This window comes from Halichoerus grypus, chromosome 7, assembly GCF_964656455.1.
Source record: "Halichoerus grypus chromosome 7, mHalGry1.hap1.1, whole genome shotgun sequence".
In the NCBI taxonomy this organism is placed as follows: domain Eukaryota; kingdom Metazoa; phylum Chordata; class Mammalia; order Carnivora; family Phocidae; genus Halichoerus; species Halichoerus grypus.
The window spans coordinates 70164107-70189723 of NC_135718.1; the positions used below are offsets into that span (position 1 = coordinate 70164107).

The 25617-nt window shown below is 44.0% G+C and overlaps 1 protein-coding gene across 1 annotated transcript in view; it reads right to left on the minus strand.

Annotated features, from left to right (window-relative positions):
* The window catches only part of PCNX2 (pecanex 2), a 304655-nt gene that overhangs the window by 34730 nt on the left and 244308 nt on the right, over nucleotides 1-25617 (minus strand). Inside the window, exons 24-26 of the mRNA XM_036102955.2 lie at nucleotides 23518-23576; nucleotides 19158-19373; nucleotides 1121-1374 (exon numbers count right to left, since the gene is read on the minus strand). Of these exons, the coding sequence (XP_035958848.2) occupies nucleotides 1121-1374; nucleotides 19158-19373; nucleotides 23518-23576 (529 nt within the window). The remainder of the gene's footprint in view (nucleotides 1-1120; nucleotides 1375-19157; nucleotides 19374-23517; nucleotides 23577-25617) is intronic.

Consider the following 25617-nt stretch of genomic DNA (forward strand, 5'->3'; position numbering starts at 1 on the left):
AAGGTGGTGAGTACAAGCCACTAAATCTGTTTTAAATAGTCAGCACAGGAAAGCATTTCACAAACATTTCTCGTTGCAACTGCTTTGGGATGTGATAATTAAGAGTTATTTAACCTTCTGACTTTTCACAATCTGTCTTCTATTTCCTGTAAACTTTAGTGGTATTGGTGCACACATGGGGCTCTCCTAAGTAGCTATTCCGAATTTCTAAACGTCTTCCTTTTCAGTTGGTGGGAACCCCTGAAGCTTCAGGTACCCGTGTTATCTTTCTGTTTTGTATTTCCTCGTTTCTGCTGGACCCCCTCTCTCAGCCTCAGCTGGCAGGAAGTCTGAGATCTCAGACGGATGAGTGTCCTCCTTGTAAATGGCATTAAAATGTGGGCCCCTCTGAGGGCTAGGCTCCAGGGCTCCCGCCATGCAAAGAGCTCCCTCAAAACAGGAACCATCACAAAGACTTTCTCAGCCTTGGCTGCTCCCACTTGTCCCTCCCCCTTTAGCAAGCGCTGTCGCCCCATTGGGCCTCTGCACCCTCGCTCGAAGCTCACATTAGTTCTCTGGGAGACTTAACTCCAAACAGGGACATTTTCTGAGTTGAATACAGGTTGGGCAGACATGGATACTGAGCAACGGGAAAAATATGTGAGCAAGAAAGGCTGTCATAACTAATCCTAATTGGACCATTTTACTATATGTTTGAGTTTTCATTTTAAGCTTAAAAAATAATTCTGGTTCTAAAGTGGGAATGGCAGAGCATTTCAACTGATACTTATAACACGTAAACATGGAGCCTTGGTGATGTTTTCAGGACGTTGCCATTTATCATCGCCATCCTCCCCCTAGCTCGGCTGGGTTAGAAGTGAAGAAACAGATCTAGGTAAGAAAAGGAACTGCCTATTAGTGCCCAGACTTGGACAGAGACTCAGGCCGTGAACTCCAGGCAAAACAAAAGCCCTGGAGGATTTTTCACAAAACCAATGGTTCCCAAACTTAGCAGGGGCTCAGATTCAGAAGATAAGGAGAAGCTTCAGAATCTAGCTTTTTGCAAAGCTTTTCAGGAGCTCCTCGAGTCAGCCCAGAACTATTACTCAGACAAGTGTCTGGGGCCCCAGGGCAGCGGTACCTTGATGTAGTACCGGATGAGGATCCTTCGGAGGTCAAACACCTGCAGCATGGTGGCTGCATTGTTGTCTATGATGCTGTAGCCCTCCAGGATGTACTGTGTCCGTGTGATCTCCCAGGTGAGCCAGCGGAGGTGAAATGCGGCATTGCAGGACAAGAAGTGCGGCAGGTGGCCCGGTTTGCAGCAACAACAGCCTCTGTCCTCCTCGTCGCCTTCCATGATGGCCTCGACCTCCCTCTGCTGGCAGTAGGTTCCTGGCAGAGGACAAACACGACGGAAGTTATACAACGAGTCATTAGGGCACCTCGGCTCAGAATGGACTTTTCCCTTTGCCTCCTCCATTAGAGGGAAAGATGCTGAAGAACGTCTGGGAATCAGGAGAAGTGTTTAATTCTTTAATTCCCACATGAGTCACAATGCTCATCATTAATTCTTTTCTTCCTTCGTATTCATTCCGACTGCCACCTCCTCCCCATTTTGTGTGTGTGTTAGAGGAGGCAGACTTTCATGGTGCTCATGGACACCAATGGTTGAAATGCGGGATGGTTATATCCTTGAGTTCCCTTTTCCAGAAACCTGCAGGTCGCAGCTGAGCACATAGGAGGCTAAACAAAAGTGGCAGGTGGAGATGTCTGAGAGTAAGTTTGGTGCATGCTGAAGTGTTTTCAGGAAGGAAGGCTCCCTGCTTCTTTCCCTGGAAGAGCTCCATTGCCAAATGATCAGGGCATACCACCCATGCTACCCTGCCTCGCATGCCACCTCACCTCACGTGACTGAGGGCAGGATGTGGGGGGCCCTGAGTACATTTCCAAAGGAGTTCATTCCAAAAACAGGAGAAGATTATGGGTATTAACCATTTCTGAAAATGAGACAGCCTATCTTCCTCAACCTCTTTGTCAATGATTTGAAGGGAAACATACAGAGTATGCCAACAACATGAGTTACTGGTACCACCCGCAACCAGAGCTGTGACCTAAAATTATCTCCACAGATGGGATGGGGGACTGAACGTGATATCCTGGAAGTTAATAGGAATACATGGAATAGCCTGCATCTAGTTTCAAAAAAACCAGCCACATGATTTGTGAATATCTAGTAGCACATTTAACAAATACTTTAGCAGTTTCCTTGATCGTATGTATGAGCCAGAAGTAGGAAAAGGAAAAGATCCTACTCGGAATAGGTTGAGGAGCCTTTGGATGTTTTTAGCTTAGGAGAAATGTAGTCTGATTTATGTTATAGGAGATCGTGCTGGCTGCTATTCAGAGAATGGACTGTAGAGGAATGAGGGGTGGGAGCCCGGGCATCGGTTACATAGGCTGATAGTTAACACAGATGAGACAGTGGTGATCTGGACAAAGGCCGTTGGGGGAGGTACGGAGAAGTGATTAGATTCTGGATCTCTCTGAAGGTAGTCTGATAGGATTTGCAAACCAATTTGGATATGAGATGTTGAAAAGATGCACAAAGAATGGTGCGAAGTGGTCTGACCTGAGCAAGGTGAAAAGTGAAATTATCCTTCACAGAGGAGGGCAAGATCGTGGGGGGAGCAGCCTCTGGGTGGGCAGATGGAAAGATCAGGAATTTTCTTTTGCCTATGTGAAGTTTTAGCTGTTCGCTATTAATCAAAATGGAGATGTCAAGCAGACGGTAGGATGAAGAAATCTGGAGTTCAGGACAAAGGTTCTGGCAGAGATTTATAACATTTGAGAGAATTATCAGGAGAGAGGGGCTATTTAAAATAATCTGGGGAGAGCAGGACAGGTCTGAGAGCTGAGCTCTGAGTGTTCCATTCAGAGGTTGGGGATGTGAGGTGCTACTAACAAAATGATTGAATAGAAGTGGCCTGTGAGGTCAGAAGAAAACCAGAAAATAGCAAAAGCCAGTTAAAAAGGAAAATAAAGAGTTTCAAGGAAGAGGGAACATCAGCTATGTTAAATGATGCTTATAGGTCAAATTACATGAGGAATTAACTGTTAGATTTGACAATACAGAGGTAAAAGATAACCTTTGCAAGAGATTTCAGTGTCATGATGGGTGGGGGAGGGGATGCCCTCTTGGAGCGAGTTCAAGACAGTGGGAGAGAAAAAAGCAAGGGCAGTTAGTGTGGGCAACACTTCTGAGGAGTTTAAAAATCTTTATGACTTTATTATATTTTTTACACATATGTTATAATGCTTGATATTGTCCCACAGATCACTGGGTCTCTATTTTCTTTAAACGTTTTATTATTTGCATCAGTTTGAATAGTTTCTATTGCCTTGTCTTCAAGTCCACTGATCTTTTCTTCTATCCTCTAAATGTTTCACCTCAGATGTTGTATTTTATTCATTTTTAGAATTTCTCTTTTTCTCCTATTGATAGTCTCCATCAGGTCATTCATTATGATAATTTTTCCTCGGACTTCCTAAACATATTAATAACTGTTTGAAACTTCTGTTACCTCCAACATCTTTGGCTGTGTTTCTATTTATCGTTTTCTTTTCCTGGTTATGGGATCCTTTTCTTTGGCTTCTTTTCATATCTAGAAACTTTTATTATATGCTGTATATCATTGATGCTATAGTGTTGACAGTCTGGTCTTTTTTTAGAGAGAGTTATGTTCTCTTAAGGGGTTCGTTTATTTGCACATCAGCTTGTCATCTTGATCCTTTTGAAACTTGTTTTTAATCTTTGAGAGTGTCTAGAGTAGATCTCTAGGGTGAAGATATCTCTACTTCTAAAGTCTTTCTGGGGTCTCGGTTGAATTCCTGGGATGTCCGACAAGGTCGTCTCACTGGGTGATTCTTGGCACTGTTAGGCCTCCATATTCTCCACATAGCTCACACCTCCCCAGTTACTATTCTCTGCCAGGACTCGTCTCTAACATTCAGCAGGTTAGTATTCATCCAATCACTAAGGAGGATCCCAGTACAGATTTTTGCCATACCTTCTCTGTGAAATTCACTCCTATCTGCTACTATGACCCACAAAGTCCGGCTATATTAGCGATCCAGAACTCTGATTCTCTCTCCCTAGCTCAGCAAGACAACTGTATTCTGTTTGGATGCTGCCTCCCCCTATTACAGATAGGAAAGGGCTTCCAGGAAGAGAACAAGGGTAATTATTATGGAGCTTACTTTGCGTGTCTCCTTTCTCTCAATAATCAGAGCCTTGCACTGTCTGTTCAATACCTGAAAGCTGTTGATGAATATATTTTTCCCAGTTTTATAATTGTTTATGGCAGGAAGGATAGTCCAGTACTGGTTACTCAGTCATGGCTGAAAGGGTGACTCTCTGAATCATTCTACATGTCTTTAGAGACTTAATTCAAACATGAAAACTGTCCCTACATTCATTTCCATACCATTCACTTTTTCCAAGATCCCATATCATTATTCACAGTGCCTGGTACATAGTGGGTGCTAACAAAGTGGTTGGTGGGATGCCTGAATGAATGCCTGAATGAATAAATAAAAGAAAGATGTTAATCCAGATCACTGCATGCACAGGCAACAGATACCTATTGAGAAAATGCACAGCAGATTACATTATGCACGTGGCAGATAAAGTCAATGTTGGTACTAAGCTTCTCTTATAGTACAAATGAATGGGTCAGAGATGGAAAACTACAATCTTCAAATAATAATGTACACACAGAACTGTTAGGATAACAGGCAATGAAATAGGAGTCGACCAGGAAGGGGTTGTGTAACATAAAGTATAACGGTGAAGGGCTGATCCCAGATCTTGTGATTCCATTTGTCTTTCCCCAAAACTTCACTGCTTTGTCTTAGGTGAAAGCAGTCTTTTTAAACATTTCAAGGGTCTCTTAGCTCATTCTGCAATATAAAACCATAGAGATGTATATAAATACATACATGAACTATAAGCAGTGAGTAATTCAGATTGCATGCTCTGGGGCTTCCAGAGTGAGCAATGACCCCAGTGTCCTAACCGATCTGCCCACTGGGACCCTAGGACGGCAGGCAGTAGACTCTGGGCGTGGGAGATGTTCCATCCACCAAATGGCACACTAACCACACTGGTGTTCTGCCAGTAAATAATATAATTCAGCAAGAAACTCTCTTTCAATGAAGAAGTGAGGCAGTTCTTAGGCTACATAAGGAAGAAGCAGAGAGGAGGATTTTCACCTCAAATAGATTAACAAATCTGGTTAAATGACATGTCTCAAAAATCCACATTTCTTTCCAATTTCTCTCTCCATACTTCTCCATCCAGGCATTTATCATGTGGGGCTGAATGTCAGGGTTGGTTTTTTTCCCTCTTACATCAAACAAACTGGAAGGTGTGTGTGTGTGTGCCTGCGCGCGTGTGCGCGTGCGCATGTGCACCATACAATGCAAAGTTTAGATTTCCACCACATGAATGAGATAAGTAAAACCACACACCATGAGGAACGACATTGACGAAAGGACAGGTGAGGACACAGTGCGCCATGAAGGACCGCCACTCAACAGAGACATCATAACTGCTGCAGGCTTTTAATAAACAGTTAAGGTAGGTGCTGAGACCTTCTCTTAGGAACAAAAGATGCAGGGTCAGGATCACATTGTAAAAGAAGATGAAAATAAGAAACTCAGTCATTTCTGGACATGCACTAATTTGTTGCTCAAATGCAAGTCAAGACCATAGTCTTCTCGGAGAGGCTCACAGGGTTTAGAGCACATTCCCTCCAAAGGGAACACTGGAGGCCAACTGTTCCCACACTGTGACCTCTCACACCATTGGTGTCAATGAATGACGAGCGGGCTAGCTGTTTCGGTCTGGTGTTTCCATTGAAACCGACTCTTGGCATCTTTTGTGTTGTGGTGTTCTCATGGTCTGTCAGCGGGACATAAGAAGGCATTCAGTAAATAATTTTTGAATTATTTTGAGAATGTCTTAGGGTCTTAGCTCTGATAGACGAGAATGCCTAATTAAAGCAGAAGGAATTAATGTTTGGAACTGAAAATGTACCTAGTAGATCCCAGATGTCTTGCCACACAGGATACGTATCCATTTCCTGAGTGTGGCCACCATGTGGGGCAGCCATTCCTGGCATACCTGGCAGCCCTCCTGACCTCTGACCCTTTCTTCCTCTCTTCGTCAGTTCCCCAAACAGCAAGCACTGCTCCCCTTTAAGTGCAGTTTGCCGTATCTACCAGCGACAGGCCAGGCTTGGCTTATTTATTCACACTTATTTCCCAAAAGGAATGAAGTCAATTTAAAAAGGCATGCACAGTACAACGGCAAATGATAAAATTTAGGTAAAAACGGGGATAAGAAAAAATATGATGAAGCCAGAATAATGTCAAGAGACCCTAACTGCATTCTGTGATACCCTGTCTGTTTACTAAAGGTGGACCACAGATTGCACTGGGGCTTTCTAGCAGCCAATGTACAAAGAAAACTTGAATAGTTTCTTGTGTCCTTAAGACAACAACAGAATAATTCCTTGCAAGGGTCATAGCTATTTCTGGCAAAGATACCAGAAAGATAATATTCCCAAGACCCTAATAAAAAAAATATTGTGCAATACGGTGAACACCATCCTTAACAGCATTGCCCAGAAAGTACAAACACAAGCCTCAGTGAGCTGTTCTAATACAGCCAAAGTGCAATAAAGAAAAAGCATCTCTATGGGTGGCCAAAACAATTTAGCTTTAAGTATGTGGTTCTCGTGTCTCCCAAGGGCAGATTTTAGAGACTCCTGAGGACAGGAGAATTTCGTCCCTTTGAGGAAATCCTTGCTATGGATCATTTTCTCTCCACCCAGTTCTGACAATTATTGTGTACTGAGCGGCAATAAATTTTAATGTGTTCTCCCTGACAAGCCCAGGAATGTAGATATTCTGTGTGGCTGGTGAATGCAGGCACCATCCTGCTCTCATGGTCAGCCAGGCCAGAGGTAGAGCTGATGTTTCTTGGGAAAGACGGGAAGCCAAAGAGAACAGTTGCCTGAACAGAAGGTCCGGTAACCAAAACTCAACCCAAAGTGTCCCCCGTTCCATTCCAAACAGCCCTGTGGGGGAGATGCCATCCAGGCTGGGAAGCCTGGGCCAGAGGAGAGAGGACTCAGGGTGGGCCCGCTGGAGTGGAAACTTGACCCCTACCGAGGCACTTGAACATGATTTTGTAGGTAACAGGCAGGTCGTAGGGATTTTTGAGTCTCAAGGAAACAGGAGTAAAGTTGCAGTTAAGAAATATTCTCCTGCAGCTTTGGGGGAGCAAAGAAGAGGCCGGTGAGGGGAAGTCAGCTACCCACAGTCCCACTGCAGGTGCGAAATGATGGGGACTGGAACTAGGGCTGTTTACCAAGAGGTCAGAACACATGAAGGAGATGCTGGGCCATTATGTGATGGGGACTTCAAAGGGACACATTAAAAATGGTCCCCTGTAGCGGGAAGGCTTCACTGAAAGAAAATGTCAGCTGGCTTTACAACCTTCCAGCGAGAACACGCACGATGAAGCCTAAATGCACGACATATTGTAAAGATCAGGCCTCTCGACCCTCCAATTTTCCTCATCTGACATGCGTACTTTGAGAAACACTGCTCAGGTGTCCCAAAGAATCTAACTGGGTTCCACAGAAAACCCCACGTATCATCATTGCTATGTTTAGTGTTCTCCAGGAATAACGTGTTAAAATGACTTCACTGGACATTAATCTGAGCTGAGTTTCCATATGGTCACTGCCTTTATGGGCCCAGCGTGCCAGATACTGGGCTGAGCAACGAGGTCACGAAGAGGGGACGGACAGGAGAGAATCAGTCCCTGGCCATGGAGTGGACTGTAATTAGGCAAAGATCTGATTTAGCCCATGCTTTTCAAGCTGCAGGTGGGACTTAGAGACACACACTTCGGGATGTGTGTGGATTTTATAAATTGTATTCCCTTTTGAGATCACAGTTAAGATCGTTCCTGAATTGCCCAGGGCCACAAAAGGAGGAGGTCACCAGATATGGTCAAAGCTAAGCTCAGAGCAGTTCACTTCCATGAAAGTTTGGACCTCACACATGTGTGTTACATGTTGGAAACACGGTGGATGTGTGAGATAGAGCTCGGCCCCAGCCAGCTCTCGTTGGAGAAATACCCAGCTCAATGAGCTTCTCATATGGTGCCAGACATATAACGACAGACATGCTAACGGGGGAAATCTAAACCAGCATTGTCTCTTGCCAGCTAGTTATATCAAGGGGCTATTATGTGACCAGATGAAATAATATCCGAGAAGACTTTTTAAGGTTTTTGAATTATGGCCATTTTCAGGAAAGTCACAGTGTGATTCGCCCCCCGCCCCGCAAACCTCTTCTATAGTTTTAAAGTCACAGAGCTGCCTTTCTCTGTCCCTCCTCACCCCGCACTACTTCTCTGGGACAGAATCCTGGAACAGGAGCTCAAAGGTAGATGCAGGTCATCTATCCCCAGCTACTCGCCCCAGGAGGAGGCTTCTATATCTACTAGACTTCAGATTTAATTTCTGGGCAGAAATAATTATTCTAACTAGAATATGTTTATATGTAAAGCTGTCCTATTATACATCCAGTTTCCTGCTGGCTAAACATCCATTTGATAATCACCCCCTTGGAATTAATCCAAACTTGAAGATGGAGAAAAAGATTGCCAAGAATATGGGATGCGACCAAGGTCACAGAGCAGAAGTCAAGGAGTAGGATTGGTCTATTGTGACACTGAATGAGTTTAGTTCTTTATTATTTTACTGGATAATTTCTCCCCTAGTCCCAAGTTCCAGACCTTCGGCAGCATTGGACTTGTGCACCTTTCAAGTATCACGGGGAGAATCTAGGAGAAGTGTATTGGCCCAGTGCACAGTAGGGGAAAAAATATGTTAGAATAATTTATACACATTTGATTTTGTGGGCACAGCAGAGACTTTTACTGTAACCATTTTATATTCCAAGGAGACTCAATTTGCTTTAAGACATACCCATATGAATAAAAATTCTCTTATGCCCTGTTTGGCAAGCTGGATTTTAAATGTGGTGGAATACCTGTCAGTGAAATAGCATTGTTTTTTCTTGGAGAATTTTTATTTCAAAACCTCATCTATTTATGTATTATTAATCAACTTGAAAAGTGATGTCTCAGATAGCATCTCATTTCTCGCACACATTAACCTGCTTATGCAGGTGTAATTTCTCCTTTTATAAATGAGGACACTGAGTCTCAAAAGCAACTCCTCCGGTAGAAGGGTCTGGTCTTTTGAATTTAAAATCAGTATTTTCCCCTCATCATACACTGTCTAATAAGGCTTCACAAATTATAAGCAAAAGTTCTCTGAATTTACTTTTTTCTACCAGCCCCCAGGAGAACATGAAATGAACCAAGTCACTTCGTGTACATGGTAACTTATATTGGGCAGGTTTGAAGCATAGATATAAGAAACATTGAAATATATAATAATTACCTCTGTGCATACTATGGTTTTTCTCCCCCTCCTGCCCCACTCACAGATGAGAAAACCAACGCACTCAACTTTACACAGAAGAGTCAGGTACTTTCTCATTCATATTTAATTCCAAGTTGTCTTATTTTACTTTTCTCCAACAAACTTATTTTTGAGTGTTGTTAAAATATGCAGACTCTGTGAATGTCCAACAGGAAAGCCCCTTTCCTTCCCAGACTGGCTATCTAGACAAGTATGGTTTTGTCTCTCTCACTAACGTGTCACACAATTTGAAATGAAGAAGAATATGGTGTTTAGCAATTCTGAATGGAGAACCTATTATTTTATGGGTAAAGTTTGGACCCAAGGGATTTAACCAATTACTCGAGCCATGTAGACACAGGAACTCAGGACTCACTAATGACTTGAATGTTGTCATAGAGAAGAAAGAATTCTAGATAGTTTCAAGATTAGTGGGACAGCTATGGCTTTCCATGGATTTGCCAGTTAGGAGAAAGGTTTGGGTTGGATTAACTTTAGATAAGATTAGTGACACAGATATTTTAAAAATGTCCCCACAGGCCGGTGATCATGGGGTGTTAGCCAAACTATGAGATGGCCGAGAACGTTTCACACAAACAGGCACATAAATCCCATTTTTTGATGTTTTCCAGATCTGCTGGTAATGTGTGGCTCATCCTGACAACCGTGCCTGAGCTTCCCACGTTCATTCTGCAAGAGCCTTCCAGGTTTCACAGTTGCTAAGGCAGTTGATCATTCAAGAAACTGAGCTGCTAACGGTGGTGATACCATCTTAAGATTTAAGAGCATTTTCAGGTAAAACTTCTAAGTTTCAACAACCAGAGAGATTTTAAAAAAATGGTTACTTATTCTTTTCCTTCTCTTTCCTCCCTCCCTGCCTCCCTCTCTCCCTTCCCTCCTCCCTCCATCCCTCCCTCTGTCCCCTCCAAGGCAGTGTGGTGTACTGTAAACGTCATGGACCTCGGGGACATCCACATCCATGTGCTTACCCCTCCTCCACCGCTGTGGACTGTGAAGCCTGGAGCAACTTACTGAACCTCATTCCCCCAATTTTTTTATGTCTCAAGTAGGGATAATAACACCTGCTCACTTTATAGAGTTATTATAAGGAATATCCTAGAATATTATGAGGACTATAATTAAAGTGCTTAGTATGGTACCTGGCAAAGAACTGATGCTCAGGAAACCTTGGACGGCTTCTAATTTCTCCCTCAACCAGTATTTACTGGGCATCCTGCATGAGCCAGTCAGCACACTGGAGGAGGGACATGAATAAGACAAGGAGTCTCAGCCTTTGAGAGCCTCACAGTCTAACAGCACTGGGTTGAATCAATATTTCACAGCCTGCATGAATAAAGAACTACATCTATAAACTTTGCAAGAATACTGAAAATAGGGGTGCCTGGGTGGTTTAGTCGTTAAGCGTCTGCCTTCGGCTCAGGTCATGATCCCAGGGTCCTGGGATCGAGCCCCACATCGGGCTCCCTGCTCAGCGGGAAGCCTGCCTCTTCCTCTCCAGCTCCCCCTGCTTGTGTTCCCTCTCTCGCTGTGTCTCTCTCTGTCAAATAAATAAATAAAATCTTTAAAAAAAAAGAATACTGAAAATAAGATTTGGTTTTTAAATTATGACTTATGATTTTATTATCAAGAAACATTTATTGACCCAGACACTGTATGTGGCCACGTGTCCGATATCATGGTCACATCCTGATCTCCATGATCTAGATATACAAGGACTTAAAAACAAACGTAATTTTCATCACGACTTTGTTCTAAATAAGAGGACAAAGTAATCTATATTGGTGTGGTTTCTTGTTTGAACTACTGTATGAGCAAACACTGGAAGTATTTGGTCCCATGGGAATGCATATATGAAACCTAAATTATATACAAATTCAGGATCATTCATCCTAAAGAAATGCTGAGAAAAGAATAAATTGACAGAAAACCCTACAGTTAGACAACTAATAGAAAAGGTAAATGTCCACATAACAGCATGCATTTTTTTTTAAAAGATTTTATTTATTTGTTTGACAGAGAGAGACACAGCGAGAGAGGGAACACAAGCAGGGGGAGTGGGAGAGGGAGAAGCAGGCTTCCCGCGGAGCAGGGAGCCTGATGCGGGACTCGGTCCCGGGACCCTGGGATCATGACCTGAGCTGAAGGCAGACGCTCAACGACTGAGCCACCCAGGCGCCCCAACATCATGCATTTCTGATATGGGTTTCCAAAACCCCACTTTATCAAATGACACTAATATTTCCTAAGACCTCCCCTTAGAAAATTTCTGGAAAACTAATCTTGCTGTGATAAAAATGTAGCAGTCCTGTATTAATGAGGCTAATGAAATCTGCACGCATAACTAAATTCCATCTCAGTAGCCCCAAAACTTCCCTGCATGTGACCCGGCCTTAGATGATAGGATCCGCTTCATCACCCTTGAGAGAACGTTGCTTTATGGCAGTTCATGTCATCTGCCATGGGGAGCCCAGTACCCCCTATAGCCTAATTGCCATAGCATTGGACAAATCACGTTTTCTGACCTGATCTTAACTACCACCCGACTTCCACCCAGGCCACAAACTCTGGAGATCCTTTCACTGTGCGCTCGGGAACTCATGATCTATTCCTCAACTTTTCTGTATGTTCTCCTCTTCTCTTTGGTGCCTATTGGAAAGCTGGCTCTCCCTGTCCCCTCTGCAGCTCTCCCAAGTGGGGCTCATCCCTTGCTTCTCAGGGATGCTGTCAGACCATTCTCTCTGTCTACCCCGCACCATTCTCCCTCATTGCCTCCTTCCAGGGCCCTCTAGGTCACTCCAAGTCCATGGAGATTCTGGCCCAGGGTCACTCGCACTCCTCAGCATACCTCTGGCCATCCCTCTTGAGATTTCAGGATCCACAGAGATGCTCCTTCCAGCATCCTGGCCCCTGACTCCCACTCCTCTAATGATCCCATCTTCCACTCAACCTCAGCCACTCATTTCCATGGCCATGACCCTAGGCTGTGATTACCAAAGACTGTCTCCCCCTGTGAGTGTTAGTTTCAAATCTCTTGCTCTCCCGCAACCACCTCCTGCCTTTCCAGCTCGTTTCCTCTGACGCTGCAACTTCAACAACCCTGACACCTTTCCTGGATCCAGAAAGCCCTTCACCAGGTCCTAGTTCCCACCTCTCTCATACCCTCACTCCTCCTCTCTCTCAGCTGGCATTCCGTGGCCAGCCATTGCCATCATCATCAGACCCTTACACACGCTGTCAGTTCCCTTGTGCTTGGTTTACGTTATGGCACTCAGTCGACTTGGTCTCAATCCTGATTAAGCCCAGCTCTGCCCATGAAGCTGCCGGTGGCTTAGGGGAAAACACGAGCAACCGTAACACATCTTCCTTTAACATCACAATCCCTGACCCCACGGGGGCTCTTCATACTGGCCAACTGTACTCCCCCTACTCCATCCATTCTTCCATCTCACGCCCATCTTTTACCTGCCTCTGGGCCATATGTTTCCCTCCTCTCGACGAGCTACTATGGATTCCATCCTCCCAGCCCTTGGGATTCTATCACTTGCCATCATAGCAAGCCCTCCTTTTCCCTTTGCCTGAAATCCCTCTACTCTGCTTCACTGCCCAGTCCTATCACCAGCTGGTGCACTAATGCTCAGGGGTGCCGACCTTCTCTGTGTGGCACTGTATTAGCAGGAAGTCTGCAGCCGTGATCTCAAGACTGGGATAGCCACCAATAGGACCTACTCCCTGGGGGAGAACTATACTTGGACTCCAGCAGAGAGAACAGGTTCAACTTCCCCCAAGTGCATCATATGGTGGAAGTATTTTATACCTCCTGACTTGATGGACCGTCAGAGCTGGAAAGACACTAAGAACGTAGAAATCACACCAAAGTTCCAATTATGGAATCTGAGAGGCCAAGTAACCTGTGATGCTCTGTTAAGTATCTTGTTATCTTAAATATCTTTTGGTTGCTTTTTTTTTTTTTGGCAACTAGAAAAATAATGTGGAACTTTTGAAAGGATGTGCCAGTGACCAAAGGCATTTTACCCCAGTTACTTGGTGTTCTGTAAACTAAATAAGCATTACAGTACAAATCCAAACAAATATCCAAAAGAAGAAGGTAAAATTTTCAGGTAGAAAGAGATGTTCTGGTTAAGAGCTACACAGTCATGTGTGTTTGCCTAGTTCCAGCACTAACTAGCCGTGAGCCTGCAGAATGTATTCATCTCCTGGCTCCTCACTTTCCCATTTTTTAAGCGGGAGGAAGCAATGGGATTGTGGCCATTCTGAGGGTAGGTGTCATCTTCACAGGCCAGCGCTCTGTCCCTAGCTCGGAGTTCACATTCATGTCATAAGAGACTCCTTCCACTGCCTCTTACTTTTAGCTCCTACTCTTGGTTCTTCCCCTCTTCAGACAGTATTTTCAAGTAGCCTTGTTTCTCTTGCTTACAGCACTGTGACTCCTCATTCATTTGTCTCCCCTTCTAACAGAAATGGGCGAACCCATCAGCCTGGGTCACCTGGAAGACTAAAGGAGAACAGAAATGGATTGAACTGATAATCAACTCTTGCTTTTCCATTTTTCTGTATCCACCTACAGTGATGGTTAAATGGGACTTAAAATCCAATAGATTCCATTTCTTTTGAAAAACCTTGAACTTGGTGCCCCTCACACTGCTGGCCTTCTAAAGTGCATTATCTATTACCTTGACTTAGATTCAAAACCAATGATTAATCTGTCAAGTCTTGAATGGTTTCCTGAAAGCCTCCTTGGTTAGGTAGATGCAAGTAATACTCATAAACCCAAGAGCAGCAAGGGCACCACAATCCCGTTTCCTTACATTAAAAAGTAAAGAATTTATTTCTATTCTAGGATACATGAGCCAAAAGGAGCAGGACAGAAAAATGTGGCTTCCTTATATGTATTCTTAGTTTGAACTGGTTTCAATCATTCCCTACAGTACCAGCCAACAGAAAAAGGGTATGTCATGAACCTTAATTATTTTTTTGGGCTATCCAGGATCTAAATCTCTATTGTATGTTTGGAAAATTACCCAGTATGCCAGACTAGCTAACTGCTCACCAACTTTTTACTTTTACTTTTTCTCCTGGGTACTCAGCTAGATAACATCTCCTAGCTTCTCTTACAGTTATGTCACTTCTAAACAATAGAATATAAGAACAGATGATGTATTCCAGGTTTAGGCCTGTCCCAAAACAATCTTTCAGGCAATCCTCCACTCCCTGCCAGCTTCATGTTGAAGCTCAGAGTGACCTCAAAAGCAATGTGCTAGGGACTAGGCAGAGCTTCTATTAGCCAGGATCCTTGATGGTGTGGAAGGGAACCATCCCCTACCCCCACCACCTCCTCTCAATGATCGGATTCTATGTGAGTTCAAAAAGAAACATCTGTTGTGTCAGTCACAGAGATCTGGGACTTAACTATGACAGCAGCTAGCATGACTTCAACCAACGTACTCATATGATGAGTCCTGGCAAGAGGCAGTGGTAATCTTCCGCTCTGGGAACTAAGAACTTAGACACCCTCTTTCCAAGCTGCCCTTGCATCTAGAGCATATGCATGTGGTCTCTGCTTCATCCATGAGCTGCACCCCAGACTTTGACTAATGCACTGGTGACACAAAGAAGCAGATGCATGGGACGTATTCTGTAAGGGAGGTGGTGGCAGGGCTCTTCATCCAGATTCAGGGGGTAGCAGTGGCAGGGGCAGCATCCAGGATCCAGGATCATAGTGTCAATAAAGTGAGGGTAGTGCCCAGGTCCCCAGGATGTGACTGCTTCATGAGATCAGTGCTGTGGTGTGATTTTAGACATGGCACTTGACTTACAGCCACCAAGCCTGCTTTTCCAGCCTTCTCAGAAAGTCTGTGTCCCGTGCAGTATCTTCCAATAAACCCTTCTCCTGGTTAAGTTCCCTATAGTTGATTTCTGTTGCTTGCAATTAAAAACTCCTATTGATACAACTGCATCTGTTGCAGTGAGAAATGGACAGGTGGACTTCTTGCTCCCTGGCCATGGGAGGTTGTCTTCCTCTTCCTCCAGGGTGTGTTATTCATTTCCTAGACTCAGTCTGTGCCATGAGCAGCTCACATTTCCACTGACAGCTCAGTGTGCTTCAGAGAGGAGAACCAGCACAGCTGGGTTTTGACTGCCCTAGGTCCTACTGAAGTAGGTCAAAATTGACCAAAATAAAGCCTGCTATTTGGGAAAATAGGGAATTGAAGAAAAAAGTGAACCACTGAAGGGGTATCTTAGAAAAATACTCAAGGAGGAGAAAGAAAACAAGATCTTCCCTGGGAATACTGTAATATATATTGCAAAAAGATATAAAAAGGAAGAGTCATTTTAGGTCAACTGGATCCCTCCTGCAACTAAAATGTAACTTAGATTTTTGTCCTGCTCTCTTAATAGCGCCGTGTTCCAATCTACAGCAGAACTAGGTCAAAGAAAATATATGGCACAGGAGTGAGCACTATCGGGGCAGGTTAACTGGCATTTTGTTCCCAAGACATCATTACTAGGCTTAGGCCATTCTTATAGGCAGGTTACATTTCTCCTGTGGTTGGCAGGAGGGAGAAAAATCACCTAGGGGAGACCCTCCTGGGCAGTCTCCCCGAACACAACTGCCTCTGTCTCAGGCCCGAGCACACGCATGTCAGCTCTGAGCCTCCTTCCGGGTTCTCCTGAGGCAGCTTCGGGAGTCTGGTGTGTTGTTCCAAGACTGGCCCCCAGTGACTCCTGCTGTGTGACAGGGTCATTTTCTACCACACGAATTGGAGCTGTCCTTGGGGATGGCTTTTGCCAATAGGGCATGGTGGGAGTGACATGGTGCCTGCCCCAGAGACTGGGCCATAAGGGCCTTTCAGTGGCCATGTTCCCCCTTTGGAACATCGAGACCACCCAGACCACACCTAGTCCAGCCCCCTAGACACTGAGCAGCACCCGGAGGACAGCCACGGGGCCAGAGTAGCCAGCTCCAGCTGAAGCACCTCGGACCTTCCAGCCTGGTTCATCTTCCAGCTGAAGGCAGCTACCTGAGGAACCCAGGGTGAGCACAGCAGAAGAACCACCAGCCACCCACACAACAGTGTAAAAGAAGACATCCTTGTTGTCTTAAACCATTACGTTTTGTGACGGCTGGTTACGCCCTCCAAAATGGTATGGGGCGAAGCCCAAACACTCAGGGTGGTGGGTCAAGAAGAACGCCTGTTTGTGATATGCGGGGCTCACAGGCAAAGTACTGCACACTTCTAACGTCCAGTTAACTTGGAAGCCTTTAAACTCAAGCATCAGTTTGCCAAAGGAGCTGTAAGTCATATAGCACTTGTGATAGAAGCTCTAACTCAGGTTCAACCAGGCTCACTTTAAAAGTTCTTCCTTTGAATTCCAGGAAAACCTAAAAGCTCTCAAAATAGACAAGTCTGTTGCGTTATTGTACTACCTCCTGCAGCATTTTCTAGCATTTGTGCACAATTTCAGGGAAAACACGGCTTCTCCATTTATTCTGCAGAATTGGATCACTACTTCCTTGGCCCAATAACCTTTTCCAAAATAAGTTCCCTGAATTCAATTCCTAAAATTTGTAAGGATGCACAGAATACATGCTTAAACCACAGAACCCACCAATCTAAAAAAAAAAAATCTCTTTTGTACAAACTTATTTAGGAATGCTAATACAAGTAACAGATATTCACAAAACTAATGCTTAGCACCAAAAGGCTTGGTTAAAGAGTTAGGTAATTGTGTTAAAAATATAAAATAATGGCAATTTGTTCTTGGCTAAAAGGTGTGTTTTTGTCACTGTGAGGTCCTGGATGGTGATGACCCGGCTCCTAATCATCTTTCCAGCATTGTCTGGGACCCCTTTCTCCCAAACCACCTGGAAACCACATCTGGCTACTTTGCACCTCTTTATCATCATGTGCTCTCCTCTCCCCTCCAACTGCAGCCTCTCCCCTGCCAAGCTGACCCACAGTCCAGTCTGATCCCAGTGCCTCTTCTCTGGTCCCTGTGGGGCCCCATGCTTGGCACTGCCATGATGCTTATTGCTCAGTATGTGCCTCTTGTCGGCAAGGCTCCAAGCTCCTTAAGGTGGGGCCCTGCACTTTTGTATTCACAGCACCTAGCCCAGTGCTTGATAAATATCTTCTGAATGACTATAAGGCTCTTAAGTCCAATTACATGACAGATCCACTTAGATGAATCAAGGGCATTTAAAAAGTAAATATCCAACATGGAGCCCTTGATGACACTCTCAAACCCAAAAGTGCCATTCTTCCTCCAGGCTTCCCAGTCTCAGGAAAGGCACCTCTGTCCACCCAGGTGCTCAACCTGGAAACTGGGGAGCATGCTGAGCCTCCTCTTTCCCGCACTCCCCAACGCTGAGCCCAGCCCTTCCCATCTCTAAATCTCCCTGTACTTCTCTGTCTCCCCTCCTCTCCTGTTTGGGTGACTACGAGACACTCCTAATGGCTCCCCATTATGCACAGAATAAATGCAGCCTCTCGCCCTGGCCGGGAGGCCCCACATGCCTGGGCTCCCACCCCATCCTGTGCCACGCTGCTGCCGGCCTGCTAGATAGCTCTGGTCACATCAGGGTTCCCCGCTCATCCACGTAGCACTCAGAAGCTCCTAGCCCACAACATCCTTCTTCCTGTTCACCTTCCCTGGCCGCCCCATCTAATGTAGCAGCATCTCAGCCCCGCCCTCTGCAATGATCATGGTCACAGACTGGATTTGCTTCCTTCATAGCACTTTCCACCATTGTTATTAGTTTGCTCATTTGTTGACTTGTTTGTTTTCCACATCTCCCACTGAAGGTCAACACCACAAGGGTAAGAGTCTTTCAGGTCACGTGCCCACAGCACCTCCAGCATTAGAACTCGGCCAGACACAGAGGAAGTGTTAGAAAAACATGTACTGAATGAGGGAATAACCAAAGAACACAGGACAAAGGCCCATGAGCACATCTATTATGCTAATCCCTGCGCGCTCCACCACTCAGCTCCAACAGCGTATTAATGGGAAAACTAGGGTCATGCTTTCAAGATTCAGGTCAACTCAATAACCGCAAAGCAATAAGCATCCACCTCGTGCCCGCATATACATGACCTCATTTAAGTCACACAACTTTATGAGGCCGCCATTCTTTTCTCATCGTACAGTTGAAGAGAAAAAGCTAGACACGGAACGATGGCCCACTACAGACCACAACACCTGAAACCCACAGAAGTAGGTTCTGTTTCAGGCCTGGCTGACCCCACATAGAGCCCACGCATGCTCCACAACCTCCTGTCACTTCTGAGCTTTTCCCAGAAAGATTAAAACCGAAGTTTTGACTCGCCACGCCAAAGGTTTACATCAGATGACACGTTTCACCTCGTTACTCCCTCAGATGACTGGGATGTGTCTATATCAGAATACACAAATAAAGGCAGGTGTAACCAGCTCCCTCATCCTCCATCTATAGGACAAGCATTAAATTCTTGCTCTTTCATGGCATCTTCTCATGAAAGCTTTGCACGATAATTAATTGAGGCAACCGGCTTCCAACACCTTCCACAATGAAGAGATTCTTACCTCGAAATTCCAGTCCTCGAAGCTGAAAGGTGACAAGACCATTTCCAATTTCAATCAGGTGAACAAAAGCGTTGAGGTAGTCAGAGGCCAAAATAAAGCAATCGCCAGAGCTGTAGTTACCCCATCGACCAAGAACTAAGTCTCCACACAGGGACTCCTGCAGGGCCCTTGTCAGGTGCTCATAAAAGATGGAATTAAGATTGTTGTCATCATTCCCTAAAGACAGAACAAGAAATAAGATCAGTGGGTACTTACTCCTATACACGCAGACCTAGGAAACTGTGAGTTGTCATTTGGTCAAGGGTAAATCAGGCTTTTTAGATACTTTGCCCATTTTTGTTGACTTTGTGAGACCCTCTTATTTTTTTTCCTTTATCATCTTTCTGGGCAGTCTCCTCTATACAGATAGATTAAATTATTGTCTTAATGCAGATGACTTACAAATTCATACCTCCAGGTAAGGTCTCTTGTCTTAAGCTCTAGACCTGTGTACCTACTTGTTCACTTAACATCTGTTCTTGTATGTCTCAAATGCTCCACATCTCAGCATGCCCAGGTCGGGCCCCCTTCTGTTGCCTAATTCAGCAATTGGTACCACCACCCAGACAGCCATAACCCAGGGATCTCTGTTCCCACTCCTTCACACGCCAGCCTCTCAATTTTACTTTCTTCAATATTTTTTGCATCTTTCTTCCCCATTTGCATTACCCCTACCTTATTCCAAGCTGCATTATTTCTCACGTGGGCAGCCACACTAGTCTTATGACTCCCCAGTGCATCTTCATTAGGACCTACCGCCTCATCTATTCCCTACAATTCAGCCAGAATGAGCTTTTCAAATTGAGAAGTTGAATGTGCTATCTAGGACCCCTCAACCCCATCACCTTCTAGCCCTTAGTGGTTTTTCAGTGCTCTTAAGATAGAAACAAGTCTTCTTTGCATCACCTATAATAGGATCCCATATAATTTAGCATTCCCAGGTAAAAGCTGGGACAGTCATAGGCGTAAGTTAGGAGCAAACCTAGGATATATGGACACACAAGGGGCATGTGGGATCTGCTCCCTATTTCAATCTCCATCCTCACTTCACACAAACATCCTCCTCCCTTCTCCCTTATGCCCAGCATAGAACTTCTTCCAGTGGAGGGACTCACGTGCCCTTCCCACCCTGGGCCTTTGTAGACACAAATCTTTCTGCCTGGGTTGCTCTTCCATTCCTCTATGGCTTTGGAACACTTACTATTCTTCAGACCTCATCTTAATGGCTACTTCAGGGAAGCCTCCACTGACCACTTTGCTGGGCCAAATCCCCTATTACTGGCTCTCAGCACCATGATCCTCAGCTCTGAAGCACTTGTCACAGTTGGAATCTGACTTTCGGTTTTTGTGTATATATAGTTATTTGATTCACATTTGATTTTTTCCAATGCAGTGGAGAAAGTAAAGTGAAGAAGACATGACATGAAGGAAGACAGATCTATGTCTGAATTTGCTTATTTCTGTGTCCCAACACTGGCAGAAGTCCTAATGTGCAAAAGGGACTAACTAAATATCTGTTGAATCATAGATAACACCATAGGTCCTATAGCCTCTTTAAGAGAATTTTGTTTTTAAGAACACACCTGTCAAGTAACTCCTGGAGCTTTTTGAAATCAAAGTCATTGAGGAATAGAGACAATAAACAGCATCAATTCATATATATATGCCACAATATAAATGATTACTGCTAGTATTATATATTATATACAAATACATGTTTTTGTATATTATATACACATAGATACATCATACAGATGTCATTTACTGTTTTTAAATTATATATATAATTCAGATTTATGGAGGGATAATTTATGTAGAGTAAAATTTATCTTTTTTAGTGTGTAATCTTATGAATCTTAATAAATGCATAGTCATGTAACTGCCAGTTAGAAAGATGCATTTGAGGTTCACCCATATTGCTGTACCCAGCAGTCTGTTCCATTTTAGTGTTGAGTAGTATTCTGTGGTATGCATGTCCTAGAGCCTGTTTATCCATTCATCCATTGGAGGACATTTGGGTTGTTTCCAGTTGTAGTGATTAGGAGGCAATCCACCAAAAATATTCATGAGCTGAAGTTTATGTGAATGTAGTTTTGTTTTCTCTTGAGTAAATACCTAGGAGTGGGGATGCTGTTCTCCAAAGTGGCTGTACCATGTTTGTAGCCCCTCCAGCTGCAGTGATTGAGAGTTCTAGCTGTTCTTCATCTTTGTCAAGACTCAGCATTACCAGCAGTTACGTGTTTGCTTGTTTAATTGTAGCCATTCGAATTAGGTGGATAATGACACCAAGAGAGGAGTGAAGGAAGGGTACAGAAGAGGAGATGGAAGGTTGCGGGGGGTGGGTGGGATTGGAGGCTTATGGTGTATTTCCTTTAATCTCCCTTCCACTCCCTCTATCAGATCTCTCATGATGAAGGACAGAAAGATTTTAAAGAGAAGACTGGATAAATTTGGACGTCCTCCTGCTCCGTGGTCTTGTGGGTAGAGAAAGTGCCAGGAGGGTCTGGGAGAAATGTTTACATTCAGTACTCTTATTTTAGGAGCCTCTCATGTTTGGGAGTAAACTTCTGGCTCTGGAAAGTCAGAGAAGCAGAGTCGCCCCAAAGAGGAAATGCCTAAAGCTAAACTCAAGGCTCCCTTCTAGATTGTCTGTTGGAGTGGAGGCAGCATCAGGGAAGGTCCAGATGAGGATTGCAGATCTGAACAGAGCTCCCTCTGCTCTGGACCCTGGGGAAAGGGAGCATGATAGGGGGTGCAGGAAGGTGAAGGCTGGCCCCTTCCTACATAAGGAAGAGCACAGATCCACCTGTAAGAAATCTCTAAGATAATACATCAAATTATAAATATCCTTGCTGGGCATTCATGACAGTTGAAGACCAAATTGAAATTAGGGCACTTATAAACCTAATTATGATTAACAGAGAGAAATAAACTGTTCTGTGGGCTGAGTCATGTCATGTAGTCTAATGAAGTATCAGTATGCTGAGTCTTCAGTGCAGATGAAGCCTGCCTGACCTGCCATTCAATTCATTTTCAATGATGAATCAGCATGCATCCCGAGACCTTAATTAGAGATTACTTTGAGTCTCCACCACTTTTAAAGGGAAGGCCTGAATGAGAGAATTAATTTTTGCTTAATTGTTCAAACTGTTTGATATTTAAATAAAACAAAAACAGTTTCAGCCACCGAAGTGGAGTCTTTGTAGAAAGAACACCTTGACCACAGATCCATGTAATTGGATTAAAATGAGACAACAATTATGAATAACTGGAGGGAAGATGCACTTGTGAAACTGTCCATATGCCTAATGTCAATGGCCCTGCAATGTCACAGAGTCCCATAGTTGTGCATCACCCCCGCCAAGTTGTACTGACGAGTTGAACTTTAGGTCAACAAAAAATAAACCTCTCTCTCCAGGTATTTTCCCACATCAAATTACGAGTTCAAATTAATCATGTATATGCAATTCAAATATAGATAATGACATGATACCACTCTTCCTAGACAAAACTTTTGGCACAGGGGAGAGAGTGAAGTGGATAAAAATAGAGAAGAGTTAAAATTTGCCTTCTGATATGATGAAAAAAGAGGTAGAATGGTTAAAAATGAAACAGAATACAGAAAGCAAAAAGTAAAATAATTTCCTAGAAGGTAACTCCTTCCAGAGCTTAATGTTGAACGAAGTTTCTTAAGACTTCTGGATCTTAGGGGGGCGCCTGGGTGGCTCAGTCGTTAAGCGTCTGCCTTCGGCTCAGGTCATGATCTCAGGGTCCTGGGATCGAGCCCCGCATCAGGCTCCCCGCTCAGCGGGAAGCCTGCTTCTCCCTCTCCCACTCCCCCTGCTTGTGTTCCCTCTCTCGCTGTGTCTCTCTCTGTCAAATAAATAAAATCTTAAAAAAAAAAAAAAAAAAAAGACTTCTGGATCTTAGATCTGGGAATCATTTGCCTTTGAGGACATCACAACACTGACGATTTTCCTAAGAATTTTTTTGCTACAAGAACAAAAGCAAGGTTTAGAATCTGTATTTGCCTTTTGTCACACAAACTAAAATGTCTTCATTGACAGAGTCATTCTATACTGAACAGGTACCACATCAATTCTAAGTAATGGAAAAAAGCATTTCCAAACCAAATCAGGATATTTGGTCAGTCTATTTGTATAGTTTTATTTTTCCAGTCAGCATATTTATTACCGAGACATACATCATCTCCACAGTGACGAAAAAGAGTGAGCACTCATTTCCCCTGTTTGGATTGAAGGAATCCATCTATATAAGGAAATAAGGAGTTTAAAAAGAGAGAAGGAAGGTATCTCCTTACCTGGATCCTTTTCAATTTGGACCACCAGTCTCGTGTTGGAATTATCCACGCGCCGTGTGCTAGAAGGGACCACAAAAGGGTAAAATTTCACAACTAGATCATTACAAAGGACAGAGAGTTAGTTTACAGAATTGGCTGTGTGGTGGGGAATGCAGGGGACATGGAACTCACCAATCAGGGTGATTGCTTCTATGTGACATGCTGCAGGAAGGAAGAGGGGTCTCACAATAACAAAGAGAGGGAAAAGTACAAGAAACATGGGGAGGGGAGAGATGATGACAACTCAGGATTGGGAGACACTTGCTTTCAAGCACTGGGAGCATTCTTATAGGCCTCTCTTCCGTTGAAGCACAAGAATGAAATCGGCTCTTACAAACTTAAAGAAGAGAGATTGTCTGTAGCCATGGCAACAAATGGCCATCAGAATCAGTTTTAAATCTCTCCAGTTATGACAACTCACCTCCGTTCAGAGCCTCAGTAAGCCAGCCGACCCATGGGGCCCCTTGCTTCTGCAAGCCAGCCAGTGAGGGACAGACTCACTCCAGACTTGTGAGGGGCGACTGATCAGACTGTCACCCAGGTAAGAAAGGAGACTGTCCCCAGGTAACTGTCTGTGCCAATGGTATCAACCCACTTCTGCCTCTAATACCTCAGCCGTCCTTGAACTTCACATGTCCCAGAAAGCCTTTATAAGTGCAACAGTCAGCTCTGCTCAGAGACACTGTGCCTGACCTGCTTCGTCTTTTTATTTCAGATCTTCAGCGGTGGTCTCATCATCCTTTGAAGGATGAAATATGAGATTGACTTCAACCACATGACCTTGGATATTTAACTGTTCATGATGTACAAAGATGGCAATTTCATATGGTTAAACCGAAGACATTAAGAAAGGGCTTTCACTAGAAATATATCATTGAATACAGGCTTACATATAAGTTTGAAGAAACTGATTTTTAGCATGCCTGGTTCCTGACTTTGCTTTCTCTGGTCCAACCATGCTAGCCTTTTTCCACATCTTCAGTGTGCCCTGACCTCCTATTCCTGTCACCCTGCCTTCCCTGCCATCCTCTGCAACTCTTGCGTCCTCTACTTGGAGTCCTTACTACCCCCCCGCCTTCCTGACAGACACCTCTAGTGCTTCAAGTCTGGCACCAGTATCGCTCTCAGGGAAGACTTCCTGACACCTGCTCTAGGTGAGACTCATGTCATATGCTCCTTCACACGTCATACCTCTCCTGTGGGGAACCTGTCATAGTTAATATTACTAACAATGATGACAGCTAATATTTCCATAACACTTCTCTTCATAAATACTTCACGTGAGTTAACTCATTATATCCTTACAACTTCATAGGTAGGTATTATTATTACATAGATATTATTCATAGATAGGTATTATTATCACACCCATTCCCTCCAAGAAGGAACTTGAGACACAGTGAAATTAACTGCAGTGCCCAAGGCCACACATAAGTGTAGAGCCAGGATTTGAACCCAGTAGGCTGACTCTACCATGTCATATATTTCTTTGTGTGATTATTTGATTATATCCCCCTCTTACACCAGACCCTAAGTTGCCTGAAGACACACCTTTGCTCACAACTGGCATGAATAAATGAAGAGTCCAAAATAATGCTGTTTCTAACATTAATTTTTCTCTCATGACACCTGCTAAGAAGAAAGGAGACTAGCCACCACTAACTTAGAGTTAAACATGATCGTTGACATCCTGAGTGTGATTTAATAAATGACAAGCACTTGTTAGTAGTAATGGTACTTAAAAAGAAACCTCAGAATGCAGAATTCTGTTGTGAACTTGTCTCTTGGGAATCAGAAAGGTTAAAAAAATACTTAGATGGAGCTAAGAAAAAAAGTATTTTCTTTTTCTCATCTGTCTCAGATATTTGAGAACCATCTAGGTGAGATCCTGTTTGAGCTTTGTGGGACAGGTTCTGCAGATGGGTTGGAGAGAAGAAATATTCGGTTGCATCTCAAAAAGGCTGTTAACCCCATCACTCTGTTCTATTACTGCTTCAGTTTTTCTTCCAAATACCTTGGGTCAGCTTTGAAAGTAAAAGAGCCCAGGGTGGCGAAAAATAC